Source organism: Musca domestica, unplaced genomic scaffold, assembly GCF_030504385.1.
Source record: "Musca domestica strain aabys unplaced genomic scaffold, Musca_domestica.polishedcontigs.V.1.1 43, whole genome shotgun sequence".
NCBI lineage: Eukaryota > Metazoa > Arthropoda > Insecta > Diptera > Muscidae > Musca > Musca domestica.
Window position 1 is genome coordinate 8262110 of NW_026712332.1, and position 21563 is coordinate 8283672.

At 38.0% G+C, this 21563-nt stretch overlaps 1 protein-coding gene across 1 annotated transcript in view; it reads right to left on the minus strand.

The window, feature by feature from the left end:
- The window catches only part of LOC131804355 (transcription elongation factor SPT6-like), a 144656-nt gene that overhangs the window by 84269 nt on the left and 38824 nt on the right, over positions 1 to 21563 (minus strand). Inside the window, exon 2 of the mRNA XM_059127175.1 lies at positions 8699 to 8783. Coding sequence (XP_058983158.1) covers positions 8699 to 8783 — 85 coding nt within the window. The remainder of the gene's footprint in view (positions 1 to 8698; positions 8784 to 21563) is intronic.

The following is a 21563-nucleotide window of genomic DNA, read 5'->3' on the forward strand; positions in this document are numbered from 1 at the left end:
TAAATAAAAACCATGTTGACAATTTTAAATCTATTTAAAATATCATACAATTTATCAATTACATATTCTAAATCTTTATGGCTGTTACACAAGCACACAGAAGCCCAATTTACGGAGGAAATGAGGGTATTAAATTTTCGAAAATTAGTTTTTTTGTAATTATGGACAGTTTTAAATGAGTCGGACTGACTTTCTTCAATTACATAACTGTGAGTCATGGATATATATACAGTTGGATGGTATATATCTTCAGGAGTGCGTATTGGAGGAATTCTGAATATATCAAAATGCTGTGTTATATTTACAAACGCCAAATCAAGAATTTTGCCGAGGGAATTTTTCACACTGTTTATTTGATAAAGATTTAAGTCATACAAACTATTTATAACTTCAAATGTATACTGGGTGGGTACTGTTCATTTCGGATGGCAAAGGAATCAAAGCTTCAGAATCTGGCATTGGAAGCCACATCATTTAGATCAATTAAATTAGTGGTATATTTGGTATCAACTGCAATAAGGACACCACCACCTTTTTTACAAACACGATATTTTCTAAATATTTCATATTTTGAACATAAAATTTCACTATTTAATATAGATATTTTAACCAAGTTTCGGAGGAAACCAATACATTATAATTGAAACCAATGCTATCAGTATATAAACTGGTTAATTTTTTATTAAGCCCCCTTATATTCTGATAGCAAAAAGAAAATGAGTCATTTAGTTTTTTTGGCACCGAATCTGGTCTAAGAGGCAAATGAGCTAAATTATCGGATCTCTCCAGAAATTCTTTAATAAATGCCCTAGCAAGCCAAAATTCTTTTAAAATCAACTGTACAAAAATATTTTCAGGCACAACGATTTTGAAAGAAGATCTACTTACAGAAAATGCAGATCGGAGCTTATAACATCTCAAAAAGTAATCTCTCACAATTTTTGATTTTATATAATAGCTTATGTCAACGGCCGTTGTTTCTGGTGCAAACCTTCTTGCAAATATCATTTTCATGGCGGGAGCCATAGATAATGATCTTTGGACAGGTTGAGTTTTGCCAGTAGCAGTCTCGGGACGATCACTAGTGATAAGTGAAAGAAGTGATAATTTCTGTGTGTCACGAGTAGATTGTGAGGTTTTCTTAGAAACCTCACTATCAATACTCATAACATCAGGATTATTTACCCCTTTACCTATACCGCTGTTATCTACCGGAACTGGGTGTGAGCAGGGTTGTATCAGTGATATTAACTGAAACCGGTTGTGGAACAGTGTTTTCCACAGAAACTATTGCTTTGCGACTAGTTGGTGCCTTTTTCGCAGCCCTTTTGCGTTTCTGGCCAGAAACTGACGGTGACGACACAAACTAATCTAATTCTTGGTATTTCTCAAACAATGTAGAGAAATTCTCAAATCGGAGTGATAATGAGGAGAAAATCTTTTTTTATAGATGTCAATTCCGACTGCAAATTCTTTACAAAATTATAAAAGTCTGCAGAGAGTTTCCTACATTGCACACAACACCAACGAACACCAACATTATTTCTAATTGTGTCTACGACTTTTGCATTAATCCTAGCACATTTTGCATGCCATTGATTAAGACACAACCAACAGGTAACACACAATTCATCCTCTACAACAATATTACACAATTCAAAAGGGCACGACATTTTATTTATTTTTATTTTAACTATTTCTTTTTTAATACACAGGTTACAGCTATATTCAAAGACCTAAAATGGTAAAGACTAGACAAAATGCATTCTGAGCAGATGGTTTGTGTCTATACTATATATATAACAGCTCGTCGCAGAGACACGTTAATATAAAAACCACAATTAAAGAAACGGATAAGAAATACAAATTTGAAAATTCCAAAATTTTACTTATAAAATTCTATTACATAGACCTTTCCGAAAATTTGCATATTGCCTTAGCGGTTTAAATCAGTTAACATTGGTAACTATGTTGTTATGTTATCGTAACAACAGAGGTATTTTCACAGGGTCACCATAATTTGACTCTGTCTTGTCCTATCTTTACACTTCTATGTCTTTGCTATATTTCTCAAGATTAGTTCTGTAGTTGGAATTTTTTTTATTTATTTTATTTTTTAAATGTTGGCAACTCTTATGAGATGACAAACAAAACAAGGCGATATGTTACAACAACTAATTAGCTAATGTAACAAAAGAAAGAGAATAAAAGGAGAATGTAAAACTACACAATTTGAAAATTGATATTACTTTAAAACACAAAACAAGATTTAAAAACACTACAAAAATTATCACTTTGAGTTACAAAATCAATATTGAACACTTATGGTGGCACACCGCCCTCCGGCCAAGTTTGAAACGTTGGATACTAAACTACATGTGTGAATGCCAGTCATACATTGAATTCAGAAACAACAAGTCAAGCATCCGTTGAGTTAAACAGGGAGTTCCCCGGAACTGTTTAACCTCTACCACGCCCTCCAGACGGCATAGAGATTATAACGTAAGCAGATGATTGTACGCTCGTGGCGTCCATTTTGACATTTGCGATAGGTTTAACGTCTACCTTGTTGATATTACCGCCTTTTTCACTGCGAGGAATATGAAGATATCCGCCACTAAATCGACGGCCATACTTTTGACCACATGGACTGCGGAGATGGGGCTACCCCAAGGGCTTAGGGGTCACATTCGAGAGCCTCTTCAAGTCGTCGCGCATTCCACAGCTATCTGCGACAAGATTAGAAGTAGGAACAAGGTCCTCAAGTACCTGGCCGGCAGTACTTGGGGAGCTGATAAGGAAACCTTGTTGACCTCTTACAACGCGATAGGCCGGTCTGTGGTAAACTATGCGACTCCGGTGTGGTCCGCCAACGTCAGTGCTACGCAGTGGAAAAATATTCAGTCCTGCCACAAGGCCGCCCTTAGAAACGCAACAGGGTGCCTCCTAATGACACCTGTCAATCACCTACATGAGGAGGCGAAGGTCTTACCGGTGCGAAAGCATAACAAAATGCTGTCAATGCAATACCTGCTTGGGCACGTTAGGAAAGACCTTCATGATCTAGAGAGTGAGGTGCAGAGGTATAAGAGAGAGCCTCTAGATCAACAGGCCTATCAAGCAGTACTGACTAGTATTTACTCTAATGCGGTCTCAGAAGCCATTGAAGGATATAGAGTGAATACTGTGCTGGAAGACCATCCCCTCCCGTCGCAGCTGAAGAACGAGAGCCCCGACACCCGAGTAGTTTTGGCACAATTACAATCCGGATGGTACAGCCGCCTAAATTCCTACTGGCCCAGATTACCAGCGAGATGCAGAACATCTGCCCAGCTTGTGGCACAGGCCCACATGACACGCTGCACCTATTTCGCTGCCATTGAAACCTATTAGAGTAAACTGTGGATAACGGTAAAGTCACTCTCGAACCCTGGGAAAAAGGTTGATAGGACAGCAGTCACATTTAACGACGTGACGGTGACTCCTCCGAAGAGGTGCGCTAGCAATTTGTCGAGCACCCCGAGAGTGATAGGGCGAGGCAAAAAGTACTACGTCGTATAAGAGCTTTTCCCGCCGAGGATGTACCTCCACAGTTTACGATGGGTGATGTTGAGGATGTCATCCGAAACGCTAAGTCATATAAAGCGTTGGGCCTGGACGGATTATCAATGGTAATGTTGAAACAACTGGATACACCGGGAGTTGAGTATCTAACCAAAGTGGGGTGATATCTCCGGAACTATTTAACCTCTACCTTTTCGGAATTCCTCGCCCTCCAGACGACATCGAGATCGTAGCATATTCGGATGATTGTACGATCATGGTGACATATGTCAGGGTGAACAGCTATCTAGCGGAGCTTGCCGCCTTCTTTCACGAGAGGAATATGAAAATATCCGCCATTAAATCGACGGTCACAATATTTACCACATGTACTGCGGAGATGAGAACACAGATGAATGTACAGGTCGAGGGGCACATAATTCCGACCACTAACTACCCCAAATTCCTAATCCTCATTCGATAGCATGCTCAAGTCTTCCGCGCAAGTCACAGCTGTCTGCGATAAACTGAAAAGTAGGAACAAGGTCCTCAAGGCGCTAGCTGGCAGCACTTGGGGTGCGGATAAGGAAACCTTGTTGTGGTTAGCTATGCATCTGTTTAATTGCCCAGCCAAGCCTACCCAACTCCGACATTGAGGACTAACCGGATTAATCAGTCTATAAACAACGGAACACGTTAACAATGTTATAACAACAACCACCAACAAGGCCAACTCGACATACCTTTTATCCATCCAATGAATTAAGCTAAGACTCAATGACAGGGAAAATTCTGGTACCACTACCAACCAATAAAATCTTATTATTTAATCTCGATGGGGGAACACTTTGATAATTCAAGTGACCATACCAAAGCTTTGCATACAAATCCTCAAATACGTATGGCCGTATTTGAGGTCTTCTCTGCGAGAAATATAATATATAATAAAAATAAGTTCGGCTGGAACGAACTGTGCTTTGTACTTCAGTGACCATCATCTTCAGCTCAATTACAGACTTTTTAAGTTTAACCACATCACGCCTTACGTCAAACATACATGTTCATTGTTATCTCATAGACAAAATCAAATTATCCTACAGTTTCCGCACAATCCCACGGCAGCGGGTTCTACGACACCGGACCATGGTTCTGTACGGTTTGCCAAAACACCATCCACCATAGATCAGTCTCGGTGCGATGTAATTGATGCAGAGGATGGGTGCATTTTAGAAATTGTTCCGGTTTAACCCGGTTGCGAGACTATAGCGATAGGGACTATGTTGCTTCGTGCTGCACCAACGTAGTCCCCAGTGAGTCCACGACCTCGTCGTCAACTTCCGAGTCGTCGTCGGAGTATGGAACTCCCCCGCAGTCTCCAGAACAGCAACCTTTACCGCAGCACTTAACGCCACATGTTGCTGTTCCAATTCCGGACAATGCATCGTTCTTGCAGTTCAATTGCAACGGACTCCGAGGTAAAATTGATGAGATAGTGGATTTTATGAATCGGAGGAATATCAAGATCGCAGTGGTGCAGGAAACCAAGCTGAATGAAAATTTTAGCTTACAACGTTGCAATGGTTACAACGTATTGAGGAAAGATCGCACCAGAAGTGGAGGTGGGGGATTAGCGTTCCTGATACACCATTCTGTTCAATACAGACCTATCTCGCTTGAGCTAGTCTCTAGTGACCCGTACATGGAGTGTATGGGGGGTAGCAGTCAAGTGTGGTACTGCCGAGGTAGAGGTGCTTAATGTGTATATCCCGCCGGTTAATAGCTGTGAACCGCGTTACTTGCCTAATATAAGCCCACTTTTGGAAGGCAATAACCGCCTGGTACTAGGGGACTTCAATGCCCACCATGAGTTGTGGCATTCCGTCGTAGGTAATGACCAGAGGGGATCAGCGTTGGCAGAGCAGATTGACTGCTCCACATTTTGCACGGTAAACGAGGATGCCCCCACCCGAATAAGAGGAGAGTGTCACAGTTCGCCAGACTTAACCATTGTGTCACCCGGTCTGATAAATGACGTGACTTGGCAACCCGTCATTTCTCTTGGCTCAGACCATCTCCCGATAATCGTCTCCATCAGCAGATCGCCCGATTTCATAACATCTGAACGCCGCACTTTCCTTAACCATGGGAAAGCCCACTGGCCCGAGTTTAGAGAGTTCACCAACCTTCGCTTCAGAGAACTGCCCAATCCTTCTGATGTTCGGGTGGCTGAAAGGATTTTCCGGGACATCATCAAAGCTGCAGCCGCTCGCTATATACCTGCTGCCGAATACCCAAAGTAAGACCAAATTTCCCAGCAGAGGCAGCGGGATTAGCGAATGAGCGTGATGAGCTCCGACGTACCAACCCTACTGATCCCAGAGTCAGTGAACTGACAGTGGAAGTCAACCGGTTGGTACAGGAGCATAAGCGGAAAAAGTGGCTAGACCATCTGAAGTTTTGCAACATCGGAACCGATTTGAGTAAACTGTGGGTAACGGTAAAGTCACTCTCGAACCCTGGGAAAAAGGATGATAGGACAGCAGTCACATTTAACGACGTAACTGTGACTGATCCGAAGAGGTGCGCTGACCATTTTAACCGCCAATTTGTGGAGCACCCCGAGAGTGATAGGACGAGGCGAAGAGTACTACGTCGTATAAGAGCTCTTCCCGCCGAGGATGTACCTCCACAGTTTACGATGGGTGATGTTGCGAATGTCATCCGAAACGCTAAGTCATCTAAAGCGTTGGGCCCGGACGGAATATCAATGGTAATGTTGAAGCAACTGGATACGCCGGGAGTTGAGTATTTAACCAAAGCCCTTAACTTGTCGTTAGCCACCCACATAGTTCCCGAAGCCTGGAAAATGGGCAGGGTGGTCTCGCTACTGAAGCCTGGCAAGGATGCCAGCAAAGGCGAATCATACAGGCCAATTTCGCTTTTGTCGCCAGTAGCAAAGACTCTCGAGGCCTTACTCCTCCCCAGTATCAGAGGAAGCTATTCAGTTGCTAACCATCAACACGGTTTCCGTCCACTACATAGCACTACAACAGCATTGCACGCCATATCCACACATATCAGTCGAGGACTCAACCAGAACAGGCCGTGCCACAGAACAGTTGTGGTGGCTCTCGACCTATCAAAGGCCTTTGATACGGTCAACCATGCCACGCTGTTCGAGGACGTTGAGAACACTACCCTCCGGCCAAGTTTGAAACGTTGGATAGTCAACTATATGTGTGGACGCCAGTCGTACGTGGAATTCCGGAATAAGAAGTCCAAGCCTCGTAGAGTGAAACAGGGAGTTCCCCATGGTGGGGTGATATCTCCGGAACTGTTTAACCTCTACCTTTCCGGAATTCCGCGCCCTCCAGACGGCATCGAGATCGTAACTTATGCGGATGATTGTACGATCATGGCGTCGGGTCCTGTAGTTGATGACATATGTGTCAGGGTGAATAATTATCTCGCGGAGCTTGCCGCCTTCTTCCACGCGAGGAATATGAAAATATCCGCCACTAAATCGACGGCCAAACTATTTACCACATGGACTGCGGAGATGAGAACACAGCTGAATGTGCAGGTCGAGGGGCATATAATTCCGACCACCAACTACCCCAAAATTCTTGGGGTCACATTCGATAGCATGTTCAAGTCTTCCGCACAAGCCACAGCTATTTGCGATAAAATGAAAAGTAGGAACAAGGTCCTCAAGGCGCTTGCCGGCAGCACTTGGGGTGGGGATAAAGAAACCTTGTTGACCTCTTATAAAGCGATAGGTCGGTCTGTGGTTAGCTATGCGGCTCCAGTGTGGTCGGCGAATACAAGTGCAACGCAGTGGAAATGTATTCAGACCTGCCAGAATGCCGCCCTGAGAACTGCAACAGGGTGACTCCTCATGACGCCTGTGGACCACTTACATGAGGAGACGAAGGTTCTTCCCTTACGTCAGCATGCTTTCGTTGCAGTACCTGCTTGGGTGTTATCGCGGGAGTCACCCTAACCACCATATGGTGGATAGAACTCCCCCACCCAGGCGTGTCAGGAAGGACCTGCACGATCTAGAGAGAGAGGTCCAGCGATATAAGAGAGAGCCTCTAGATCATGAAGCCTATCAAGCAGGTCTGAATAGCATTCATACTGATGCAGTCGCAGAGGTAGTCAATAATTACAGTATGAATGCCATACTCGGAGTCCACCCCCCATCCATTGCAGCTGAAGAACGTCGGCTGCCTAGGCAAACCAGGGTAGTTTTGGCCCAACTACGTTCAGAATGGTGAAGCCGTCTCAATTCGTATTGGGCACGAATTGATGAGGATGTGCGGAACACCTGCCCAGCGTGCGATACAGGCCCGCACAACACGCTGCATTTGTTTAATTGTCCTGCCAAGCCTACCCAACTCCGTCCAGAGGATCTATGGCTACAGCCCATAAAGGTAGCAGAATTCCTAAACCTGGACATTGAGGAAGAACCAGATTAGTCAAAAAAAAACAACAGAACGTGTAAAACTGCTACAACAACAACAGTTTCCGCAAAGCATCGGTCATAAAATTAAATTTATCCGTCCTCAGATCAAATCCAAAATTTCCGAATTTAAAATAAACATAAACTTTGTAGGGTCTAACGTCAGTACTTCGGAAGGTCGAAGTTAATATACCCTCCATAGTATGGTGGAGGGTATAAAAAAATGTAATCTGTTACAATAAATATATCCCTAGGCTAAGTCGACGAGATTCTGGAAACCTAAGACACTCGTTTGGTTGATGTATTAGATTCTGAATATGCCTAACAAATGGGTGTGACAATAGAAAAGGTGAATGAGGAACAACATATGGAACTCCTATGGCACGGAACATCCACCATTATATATTTGACAACATAAAGAGAAAGATAAAGGTACTAGTCTAAGGAGTACAAATCTCTCACTTCTTATATTATCTGTAAATCTCTAAATTAAAGCATATAGAAGACAACATAATCGACGCGTTGGAAGAACGGATTTCTACGAATTGATGAAAACTTTTTAATATAAATGTCAATAACAACCAGCAATATTATTCCCTCAAAAGGGCCCGCATAGTGAATGGATACAATCCTATTTATAATTTCCATATTGTTTTTAATAACAGTGTGCGCTTAGACACAAAAACATACCTTCTTCATCTTCCTCGCTACTGTCTGCCATCGCTTTAAGATTTTTACTTCTTCTCTTTTCGTTTACGTCCAGATCCTCTTCTTCCTGAAAAGACAAATGATAAATAAAATAAATCATACCAAACCAATAATTAAAAAAAAAAACAAATACAGGTATTAAATAATTAAAAGAAATATGAACAAAAAACATGCGAGAATTCAGATTTACATCTATTAGATTTTAATGATATTACAGAAGACAATTAAGAATTCCCTTTGAGAATTTATACGGTGTTGTCAAAATGCAAGATGACTTACGATAAACAAAATCGTAGAAACAAAAATTATTGCACACAAAAAGATCATGAAGCTAATTTCAACGAAATCTGTGTACACTTTTAGATGAAATGAACTGCAGATTTGGTCATATTAATGCACAAAAATAGAAGCAATAACGTTTTTCTACATCATTTCTCAATTGTTGGTTTTAAAACACAATACACAGCTTAATGACTAAATATATAATTTTTCTAATTTCCATTGCAATCGCCTCAATGAATGCTGATATTCTGAAGCCAGGAACTAATTATTATTTAATTATTTGATTATAGATCACGATTTCGCATTATTATAGAATCGCGTCAATTTTATCTCGGACTCAATATTTTTTTCCGAAAGTTCCCACGCCTCACATTCCCGCCCCTGCCGACAGAGGGTGCGACCTCCCTTTGCACAGGGATCGCTGGCACATAATGATCCGCATCATAATGGGAACTTAGTAGGAAATTGAAAACCAACTACAGAATCTAATTCATCAGCTAGTTTGTCAAATAATAAAACATATATTTTAATTGTTTAAAAATAAAATAATTCTAGATTTAATAACTTGTAAACGCATACAAAATTCTACATTACAGTACACAGAATTAAAGTCAACACACATTTTACTAAGATGTTCGCCCATTGAATAATTCGTGCGTTGAAAATCAGTATATAATAATATAAAAATATAGTAATGCGTAAATTCTTAAAAAAAACTTTTTTTTGGGAAAAAATATCTGCTGAAATAAAGAAACTGATACAAAGAAACAGATATTTGAAAGTTGAAGATCACAGCCAACCCCAAAGTCGTTCGAAGTCGGCATCGCCGAGAGTTTCACATAATACAAACTAAATATTTGATAAATCAAATTTATAATTTTTTAGCGTTCAGAAAAGGAGGTGAAATTAGAAACCCGTTATATAACATTTACAAAAAGTACTAAATGATACCAAATTTGCAAGTTTCATACGTTTGATTATGTGCTTTTTGTTTTAAATTTGATTTTAGTTTCACACTCACATTCGTATGACCTCCCTTTAATCGCAAGAGACGTTATGTACGAACGCGTTTTATTTTTCGTTACTAATGAAAGGTGTCTTTTCACAAGTAAAGCAAAATAAATAATATAAAAGCAAACAGCACGCTATTTAAAAACTCAGGAAACAGAATCTAAAAAAAAACCTTCTAAAAATTCCTTTTTATTAAGAATTTTTGCAAATAGTTTTTTTTTTTCTTCTTTACCCTCTTTTTCCCCAAGTACACAAATCGGTTTGTTATAGTATTAACAACAACAAGTGCACGTCACTCTCTCATATGGATGAGAGAAATGTAAGTGAGAACGGGCAAAACGTATACCATAAGTTGACTTCAACAGATTTCAGCTCAATCGCGCCAAAACGTCACGAAAACTGGTATCTTACAGCTAAACCCCAAAGCCGTTCTAAATCGGCATCGCCGAGAGTTTCTCACGACAACAATTTGCCAGGTGATACTACTCCTAACGAAACAAGAGAAATGTCATATAAACAAAATAATGTAAACACGCCCAAAATAAATTTTATAAAGGTGCTATCATACGATGCGATTGCACATCAAGAACCTATCGCTTCAAGTAAGCATGCGTCTCTTGAAAAAAAAAAAAAAAAAAACAAGAAGCAAAACAAAGATCCTCCAGGTCTTAGAAACGAAGCGAAAGGCTAGTTCTAGAACTCCAACCAAGAAACCAAATGCTAAAACCCAAAAGTCTATAAATAATGACCGCAACAACAGATTCTCAATTCTCGGCTCGAATAACGAGACTTATGAAATAATACAACTGGTTAGATCCCAAAAACCTCCCCCACTATATCTTCGCGAAGAAACTACAAACAATATCGTGAACAAACTCTCCCAAATGTTTAGTAAACCTAATTTTCACGTGGTATCTCTTAAGAGAGGAAATCTCCAAGAGACGAAAATACAAACTTATACTGAGTCGCATTATAAGGACCTAGATCGTTCTCTGAATTCTAAGAAGAAGAATTATTTCACCTATCAGATCAAGAGCTCAAAAGGACTAGTCGTCGTGATTAAAGGGCTTCATAGTTCTACACCCATAGAGGACATAAAAGATGCTCTCGCAGCAGAAGGATTCGAAACAAAGTCTATCATCAACATTTTCAATAAAGATAAAGTTCCGCAACCTATGTTTAAAGTAGAACTAACATACGAATCTTCGCAACTAAAGAAAAAGTGACAATTTCATGCAATTTATATCCTTAGGCTTCTTTCACTGCCTTTACACGGTGCAATTTTTAGCTGGCATTTTTATCAATTCTCTTTTAAAATTTCTGCGTAAATCTTCGCGCCTTTACACGGTGGCATTTTACGATAATAGTGCTTGGAATTTTTTCTGACATTTTATTTTATTCCGTATTTCGTATAGAGCTAATTGTTTGTAACAGATATTTATAAAGAAGTGATTAAAAATTAAATGTGTGAATCTAAAGAAGAAATGATGGAAAAAGTTATTGAGGTGTCAAATATTGCATCACATCACAATAAAAGAAACGCATCAAAAATTACAATAAAGAAACGATATGAAATGTCAAAATCATAAAAAATTCGGAAGAAGCAAAAAGAGAAATGCAAAGAAAATGACATGTAACCCTGTGCGGTGGCTTATCGTGCCGTATTTTCTTCTATCCTTGTCTCTCCACACCTTTTACCAACAAAAAAATGGCATGGTTAAAAAATGTCACCGTGTAAAGGCAGTGTTTGTAATCGCGGTGTGAAAATAGAAGAACCTCAATGTACAAACTGCCAAGAATATGGGTATACCAAAACGTATTGCAAATTGTTATCGGTATGTGTTACTTGTGGTGACCTCCATAAATCATCGGAATGTCCACATCCCAAAACTGACCCAAGCGTTGCGGTGGAAATCATACTGCAAACTACAGAGGATGTCCTGTATATATCCACTTAACAAAATCTAGCTTAGCCACAAAAAAGCCTGCAAGCTACCGGGTACGGGAAAATCCACAATTTAATATCAAAACAACTGAGTTCCCTGAGTTAAAAAAGAGGAATGAAACCACCGCTCCTAATTACATTCTCCCCTCACAGAATATACAATCTATATATTCTGATACTGTGAGAAATAACTCACCCAAGCTAATCGTCACCATGAATTCTTTTATGACAAGTATGCAAAGTATTATGCAAGAAATTGTGAGAAATCAATCTATGATAATGCAAATAGTTTTAAAACAAAAATATATAAAATTCGAATCTGTTTTTGGAACGCAAACGGCTTAAGCCAACATAAACACAAGGTCGAAAACTTTATTCACTCACTCAACGTACACATTTTACTGGTGATAATTTCTAATAAAATTCAGCATTACCCCATGCCAGAATATAAGTTTGACCGCCTACAAGCTGCAACAGTTGCACTATCTTTAACGAATGCAGCTATATCTGCAATATATTGTCCTCCGAGACATAGTATATAGAATAAACGGTTACAGTACATACGACACTAAACACCCTAGTGGGAGAGCTTGCGGTGATAATTTCTAATAAAATTCAGCATTACCCCATGCCAGAATATAAGTTTGACCACCTACAAGCTGCAACAGTTGCACTATCTTCAACGAATGCAGCTATATCTGCAATATATTGTCCTCCGAGACATAGTATAGGCAAAGACGAATTCGCTCACTTTTTCTTATCTCTTGGTAGTAGATATGTTGCAGCTGGAGATTATAATGCCAAACACACCTTCTGGGTATCTAGACTTATTACATCCAGAAGTAGACAGCTTTTAAACTCCATTTCGTTCGCTAAACTGGACGTGTTATCTACTGGCCAGCCTACTTACTGGCCTTCAGATCTACAAAAACGTCCTGATTTAATTGACTTTGCGGTAACAAAGAATATTAAGAGGGAACAAATGTCCGTGGTACCCTCGTTTGACTTATCGTCAACCATTCCCCAAATATAATAAAAATTTCCCCGGATTATCTACCAAATAAATATACAAACTGGATGAAGTACAAAAAATATGTCAGTACAAATGTGAATTCTAACACTTCCCTAAAGTCCGGAGAAGAAATTGACTGAAGGAAATATATGGCAACCCTCATTAAGCAACATGAATGCTGTTGTAACTTCTTTCTTTTCTCTTGCATTCATTCTCTCGTAAAACTTCAGTGTGTAATAAAGGATAAAATATTACTTTTAATTTCAATAAATCTTTGGAAATATTTAAAGAATAAAAACAAAGTTTTATCAGGTTATGGGCCCAGTCCACGCAACACTGGAAAATTGGACGTGAACAGTCGTATGCCAGTGTTATTACACACCCAGTTCCGGTAGATAACAGCGGTATAGGTAAAGGGGTAATTAATCCTGATGTTATGAATATTGATAGTGAGGTTTCTAAGAAAACCTCACAATCTACTCGTGACATACAGGAATTATCATTTCCTTCACTTATCACTAGTGATCGTCCCGAGACTGCTACTGGCAAAACTCAACCTGTCCAAAGATCATTATCCATGGCCCCCGCCATGAAAATGATATTTGCAACAAGGTTTGCACCAGAAACAACGGCCGATGACATAAACTATTATATAAAATCAAAAATTGAGGGAGATTACTTTTTGAAATGTTATAAGCTCCGATCTGCATTTTCTGAAAGTAGATCTTCTTTCAAAATCGTTGTGCCTGACAATATTTTTGTACAGTTGATTTTAAAAGAATTTTGGCCTGCTAGGGCATTTATTAAAGAATTTGTGGAGAGATCCGATAATTTAGCTCATTTGCCTCTTAGACCAGACTCGGTGCCAAAAAACTAAATGACTCATTTTCTATCTGCTATCAGAATGTAAGGGGGCTTAATACAAAATTAACCAGTTTATATACTGATAGCATTGGTTTCAATTATAATGTATTGGTTTTCTCCGAAACTTGGTTAAAAACATCTATATTAAATAGTGAAATTTTATGTTCAAAATATCAAATATTTAGAAAAGATCGTGTTTGTAAAAAAGGTGGTGGCGTCCTTATTGCAGTTGATACCAAATATACCACTAATTTAATTGATCTAAATGATTTTCTTGATATAGAATTTGTTTGTGTTTCCATTGAATTGGGCAAATCTAAATTGTTTGTAACTTGCTCTTATATTCCCCCCTCATCTTCACTTGACATTTATAATCAGCATTTATCAGAAATAAATTTAATTACTGAAAAAATGAAAGATTCCGATCGCATTCTGATCCTTGGTGATTTTAATATGCCCTCCATTAAATGGCTTCCAATGCCAGATTCTGAAGCTTTGATTCCTTTGCAATCTGAAATGAACAGTACCCAGTATACATTTGATGTTGTAAATAGTTTGTGTGACTTAAATCTTTATCAAATAAACAGTGTAAAAAATTCCCACGGAAAAATTCTTGATTTGGCGTTTGTAAATTTAACACAGCATTTTGAGATATTCAGAATTCCTCCAATATGCACTCCTGAAGATATATACCATCCAACTTTATATATCTCCATGACTCACAGTTATGTAATTGAAGAAAATCAGTCCGACTCATTTAAAACAGTCCTTAATTACAAAAAAACTAATTTTCGAAAACTTAATACCCCCATTTCCTCCATAAATTGGGCTTCTGTGTGCCTGTGTAACAGCCATACAGATTTAGAATATGTAATTGATAAATTTTATGATATTTTAAATAGATTTAAACTGGAATGTGTTCCAACCACTAGAGTTAAAAATTCAAATAAACATCCATGGATAACCCCTGAGTTATCAAGTTTAAAAAATTCTAAAAATAAGCTTTTTCGTAAATATAAAAAATCAGGCTTAACAATAGACTACACTAATTACTCTGTTGCTAGATCTAAATATACTTTAGAGTCTCGTAGATTGTATAATCTTTACCTAGACAAGATTAAAAATAATGTTAAATCCAATCCTAAATCTTTTTATGATTTTGTTAATCTAAAACGAAAAGTTTCCTCAAAGCCCTCAGTATTGAAATATAACAATAAAGAATTTGTCACAGGCACAGATATTGCTGAATGTTTCGCAGATTTTTTTGCCACAACCTATTCCAGTACATCTTGCCAAATTAAAGACTCGTATCCTTATAAGTTATCACAGGCTGATCAAATTTGTATGGCTTTTTTTACAACGTCATGATGTATCCAATAGTCTGCGTAGTTTAAAATCGATAAAATGTCCAGGACCGGATGGCATACCTAATATAATTCTTAAATATTGTTCAGAAACATTAGCACTTCCGTTAACTATATTGTTTAATTATTCACTCAAATTTGGTCACTTTCCTACTTTTTGGAAAAAATCTTATATTATACCTTACATAAGTCTGGTAGTCTTACTAATGTGTCAAATTATAGAGGAATTGCAAAATTAAGTGCCATACCAAAATTGTTTGAAAAATTAATTACTGCAGTAATTTCACAGAAAATTCAATCTATATTGAGTCCATATCAGCATGGTTTTCGTAGTGGTCTTTCAACGTAAACAAACTGATACAATTTATACCGATTTTAGTAAAGCTTTTGATAGGGTTAACCATGAACTCCTAATATATAAATTAAATTATATGGGTTTCAACACAAACTTAGTCAAATGGATATCATCTTACTTACAAATAGATCACAACTAGTTTTGTTTGAAGGGTATCTATCCAAAACGATTAACGTTCCATCGGGTGTTCCGCAAGGAAGTCACCTTGGACCGGTCCTCTTTCTTTTATTTATCAACGATTTACCTAATTCCATAAATTACTCGAAATTGTTAATGTACGCAGATGATGTTAAATTATTCATTTCCCATAATTGTGATAAACGAGCTAGTTTACTTCAAAACGATTTAGATAGCCTTTTTAAATGGTGCACGTTAAATTGTATGGAGTTAAATTTAAGCAAATGTAAGCATATGTGCTTCTCCAGATCTTCTTCTCTGATATTAAAATATAATATTGACGGCCATTCATTATCAACTGTAGATTTATTTGTTGATCTTGGCCTCTTGATGGATCCAAAATTAAATTTTAATAGCCATGTAATAACAATGGTAAATAAAGCAAATGGTGTTTTAGGTTTTGTTAAACGGTGGGCCAAAGAATTTTCTGATCCATATATAACAAAACAGTTATTTACGTCTCTTGTTAGACCTATATTGGAATACGGTTCTGTTGTATGGGATCCTCAATATGCAATATACTCAGATAAAATAGAATCCGTGCAAAAACAATTTCTGCTATTTGCCTTACGAGGTTTACATTGGAATAGTGATTTTGTTTTGCCTTCTTATGCTAGCAGGCTAAAATTAATTAGATTGTCTACACTTAAAAGCAGACTTATTATGTTGAACTCCATGTTTGTACTAAAAATATTAAATGGTAATATACCCTCAGATTTTCTGATTTCATCTATTAGAATTAATGTTCCGTTTAGATCTAGTAGATACTACCAATTATTATATACTGATTTTCACCGCACGAATTATTCAATGGGCGAACCTCTTAGTAAAATGTGTGTTGACTTTAATTCTGTGTACTGTAATGTAGATTTTGGTATGAGTTTAGAAGTTATTAAATCTAGAATAATTTTATTTTTAAACAATTAACATACATGTTTTATTATTTGACAAACTAGCTGATGAATTAAATTCTGTAGCTGGTTTTAAATTTCCTACTGAATTCCCATTATGATGCGGATCATGATGTGTACGCGATCCCTCCGTAAAGGGTGGTCGCCCCCTCGGTCGGCAGGGGTGGGAATGTGAGGCGTGGGAACGTTCGAAAAAAAAAAAAAAAAAAAAAAGGAAAGGAGAGAAAAATGAGTGCACCCGTTCTTCAAATAGATAAATTGGATGAGAACAATTATGACCTATGGTCAATCCAGATGAGGAGTGTTCTTATCCATGCTGGTTTTTGGAAGATAGTAAATGGAACAATCAGGAAGGCGATGAAGCGGCAAAGGCCAAATGGGATGCCGAAGACGAATAGGCCCTAGCATCCATTTTCCTGGGAGTTAAACCAACACAGTTGGCTTATATAAGGATTCTAAAACTTCAAATGAAGCTTGGAAAAAACTGGAGGAGGTTTATATGCCGAAAGGTCCCATACAAAAAGTTTCCTTATACAAAAGGTTGTTAAATTTGAAGATGATGCCAAGTGGTAATGTAGTGCAACATTTAAATGAGTTCTCGGAAGTATACGAGAAATTGCATTAAACCGGAATTGAGATTAAGGAGGAGCTTCTAACAATTATGCTTATGTCTAGCCTTCCCGAAGAATTCGACAATTTTGTGATCGCAATGGAAACCCGCGATGATCTTCCCACTTTGTCATCCCTAAGACAAAAGTTGCTCGAGGAGGGAAAGAGAAGACAAGAAAAAGAGGAAGAGACAGCAAATCAAAAGGCATTTGTCGCACAACCTGCAAACTCCAAACGGGCAAGAAGCAAACAGCAAAAAAGGTTTCCAAGGAAAATGTTTCAACTGTGGATTAACGGGACATTATGCGAATAAGTGCGTAAAGGAAAAGAATAAAACGCAGGCGATGACGATGTTAGCGGTGGCAGAGACAGCGGCGTAGACAGCGAGAAGTGGTATATAGACAGCGGTGCGACGTCACATGTGGGTAGAAAAGAGAAATGTTGGTAAACTTCAAAGTTCACAATGAAAGAATTACACTTGCTGGTGACAAATACATCAATGCCATTGGTAAAGGCGACGTGAACATATCATATGGATGAGAGAAATGTAAGTGAGAACGGGCAAAACGTATACCATAAGTTGACTTCAACAGATTTCAGCTCAATCGCGCCAAAACGTCACGAAAACTGGTATCTTACAGCTAAACCCCAAAGCCGTTCTAAATCGGCATCGCCGAGAGTTTCTCACGACAACAATTTGCCAGGTGATACTACTCCTAACGAAACAAGAGAAATGTCATATAAACAAAATAATGTAAACACGCCCAAAATAAATTTTATAAAGGTGCTATCATACGATGCGATTGCACATCAAGAACCTATCGCTTCAAGTAAGCATGCGTCTCTTGAAAAAAAAAAAAAAACAAGAAGCAAAACAAAGATCCTCCAGGTCTTAGAAACGAAGCGAAAGGCTAGTTCTAGAACTCCAACCAAGAAACCAAATGCTAAAACCCAAAAGTCTATAAATAATGACCGCAACAACAGATTCTCAATTCTCGGCTCGAATAACGAGACTTATGAAATAATACAACTGGTTAGATCCCAAAAACCTCCCCCACTATATCTTCGCGAAGAAACTACAAACAATATCGTGAACAAACTCTCCCAAATGTTTAGTAAACCTAATTTTCACGTGGTATCTCTTAAGAGAGGAAATCTCCAAGAAACGAAAATACAACTTATACTGAGTCGCATTATAAGGACCTAGATCGTTCTCTGAATTCTAAGAAGAAGAATTATTTCACCTATCAGATCAAGAGCTCAAAAGGACTAGTCGTCGTGATTAAAGGGCTTCATAGTTCTACACCCATAGAGGACATAAAAGATGCTCTCGCAGCAGAAGGATTCGAAACAAAGTCTATCATCACATTTTCAATAAAGATAAAGTTCCGCAACCTATGTTTAAAGTAGACTAACATACGAATCTTCGCAACTAAAGAAAAAGTGACAATTTCATGCAATTTATATCCTTAGGCTTCTTTCACTGCCTTTACACGGTGCAATTTTTAGCTGGCATTTTTATCAATTCTCTTTTAAAATTTCTGCGTAAATCTTCGCGCCTTTACACGGTGGCATTTTACGATAATAGTGCTTGGAATTTTTTCTGACATTTTATTTTATTCCGTATTTCGTATAGAGCTAATTGTTGTAACAGATATTTATAAAGAAGTGATTAAAAATTAAATGTGTGAATCTAAAGAAGAAATGATGGAAAAAGTTATTGAGGTGTCAAATATTGCATCACATCACAATAAAAGAAACGCATCAAAAATTACAATAAAGAAACGATATGAAATGTCAAATCATAAAAAATTCGGAAGAAGCAAAAGAGAAATGCAAAGAAAATGGCATGTAACCCTGTGCGGTGGCTTATCGTGCCGTATTTTCTTCTATCCTTGTCTCTCCACACCTTTTACCAACAAAAAAATGGCATGGTTAAAAATGTCACCGTGTAAAGGCAGTGTTTGTAATCGCGGTGTGAAAATAGAAGAACCTCAATGTACAAACTGCCAAGAATATGGGTATACCAAAACGTATTGCAAATTGTATCGGTATGTGTTACTTGTGGTGACCTCCATAAATCATCGGAATGTCCACATCCCAAAACTGACCCAAGCGTTGCGGTGGAAATCATACTGCAAACTACAGAGGATGTCCTGTATATATCCACTTAACAAAATCTAGCTTAGCCACAAAAAAGCCTGCAAGCTACCGGGTACGGGAAAATCCACAATTTAATATCAAAACAACTGAGTTCCCTGAGTTAAAAAAGAGGAATGAAACCACCGCTCCTAATTACATTCTCCCCTCACAGATATACAATACTTATATTCTGATACTGTGAGAAATAACTCACCCAAGCTAATCGTCACCATGAATTCTTTTATGACAAGTATGCAAAGTATTATGCAAGAAATTGTGAGAAATCAATCTATGATAATGCAAATAGTTTTAAAACAAAAATATATAAAATTCGAATCTGTTTTGGAACGCAAACGGCTTAAGCCAACATAAACACAAGGTCGAAAACTTTATTCACTCACTCAACGTACACATTTTACTGGTGATAATTCTAATAAAATTCAGCATTACCCCATGCCATGAATATAAGTTTGACCGCCTACAAGCTGCAACAGTTGCACTATCTTTAACGAATGCAGCTATATCTGCATATATTGTCCTCCGAGACATAGTATAGATAAACGGTTACAGTACATACGACACTAAACACCCTAGGGGGAGAGCTTGCGGTGATAATTTCTAATAAAATTCAGCATTACCCCATGCCAGAATATAAGTTTGACCACCTACAAGCTGCAACAGTTGCACTATCTCAACGAATGCAGCTGTATCTGCAATATATTGTCCTCCGAGACATAGTATAGGCAAAGACGAATTCGCTCACTTTTCTTATCTCTTGGTAGTAGATTTGTTGCAGCTGGAGATTATAATGCCAAACACACCTTCTGGTGTATCTAGACTTATTACATCCAGAAGTAGACAGCTTTTAAACTCCATTTCGTTCGCCTAAACTGGACGTGTTATCTACTGGCCAGCCTACTTACTGGCCTTCAGATCTACAAAAAACGTCCTGATTTTAATTGACTTTGCGGTAACAAAGAATATTAAGAGGGAACAAATGTCCGTGGTACCCTCGTTTGACTTATCGTCAACCATTCCCCAAATATAATAAAAATTTCCCCGGATTATCTACCAAATAAATATACAAACTGGATGAAGTACAAAATATGTCAGTACAAATGTGAATTCTAACACTTCCCTAAAGTCCGGAGAAGAAATTGACTGAAGAAATATATGGCAACCCTCATTAAGCAACATGAATGCTGTTGTAACTTCTTTCTTTTCTCTTGCATTCATTCTCTCGTAAAACTTCAGTGTGTAAAGAAGCATAAAATATTACTTTTAATTTCAATAAATCTTTGGAAATATTTAAAGAATAAAACAAAGTTTTATCAGGTTATGGCCCAGTCCACGCAACACTGGAAAATTGGACGTGAACAGTCGTATGCCAGTGTTATTACACACCCAGTTCCGGTAGATAACAGCGGTATAGGTAAAGGGGTAATTAATCCTGATGTTATGAATATTGATAGTGAGGTTTCTAAGAAAACCTCACAATCTACTCGTGACATACAGGAATTATCATTTCCTTCACTTATCACTAGTGATCGTCCCGAGACTGCTACTGGCAAAACTCAACCTGTCCAAAGATCATTATCCATGGCCCCCGCCATGAAAATGATATTTGCAACAAGGTTTGCACCAGAAACAACGGCCGATGATAAACTATTATATAAAATCAAAATTGAGGGGATTACTTTTTGAAATGTTATAAGCTCCGATCTGCATTTTCTGAAAGTAGATCTTCTTTCAAATCGTTGTGCCCTGACAATATTTTTGTACAGTTGATTTAAAAGAATTTTGGCCTGCTAGGGCATTTATTAAAGAATTTGTGGAGAGATCCGATAATTTAGCTCATTGCCTCTTAGACCAGACTCGGTGCCAAAAACTAAATGACTCATTTTCTATCTGCTATCAGAAGTAAGGGGCTTAATACAAAATAACCAGTTTATATACTGATAGCATTGGTTTCAATTATAATTATTGGTTTTCTCCGAAACTTGGTTAAAACATCTATATTAAATAGTGAAATTTTATGTTCAAAATATCAAATATTTAGAAAAGATCGTGTTTGTAAAAAAGGTGGTGGCGTCCTTATTGCAGTTGATACCAAATATACCACTAATTTAATTGATCTAATGATTTTCTTGATATAGAATTTGTTTTGTGTTTCCA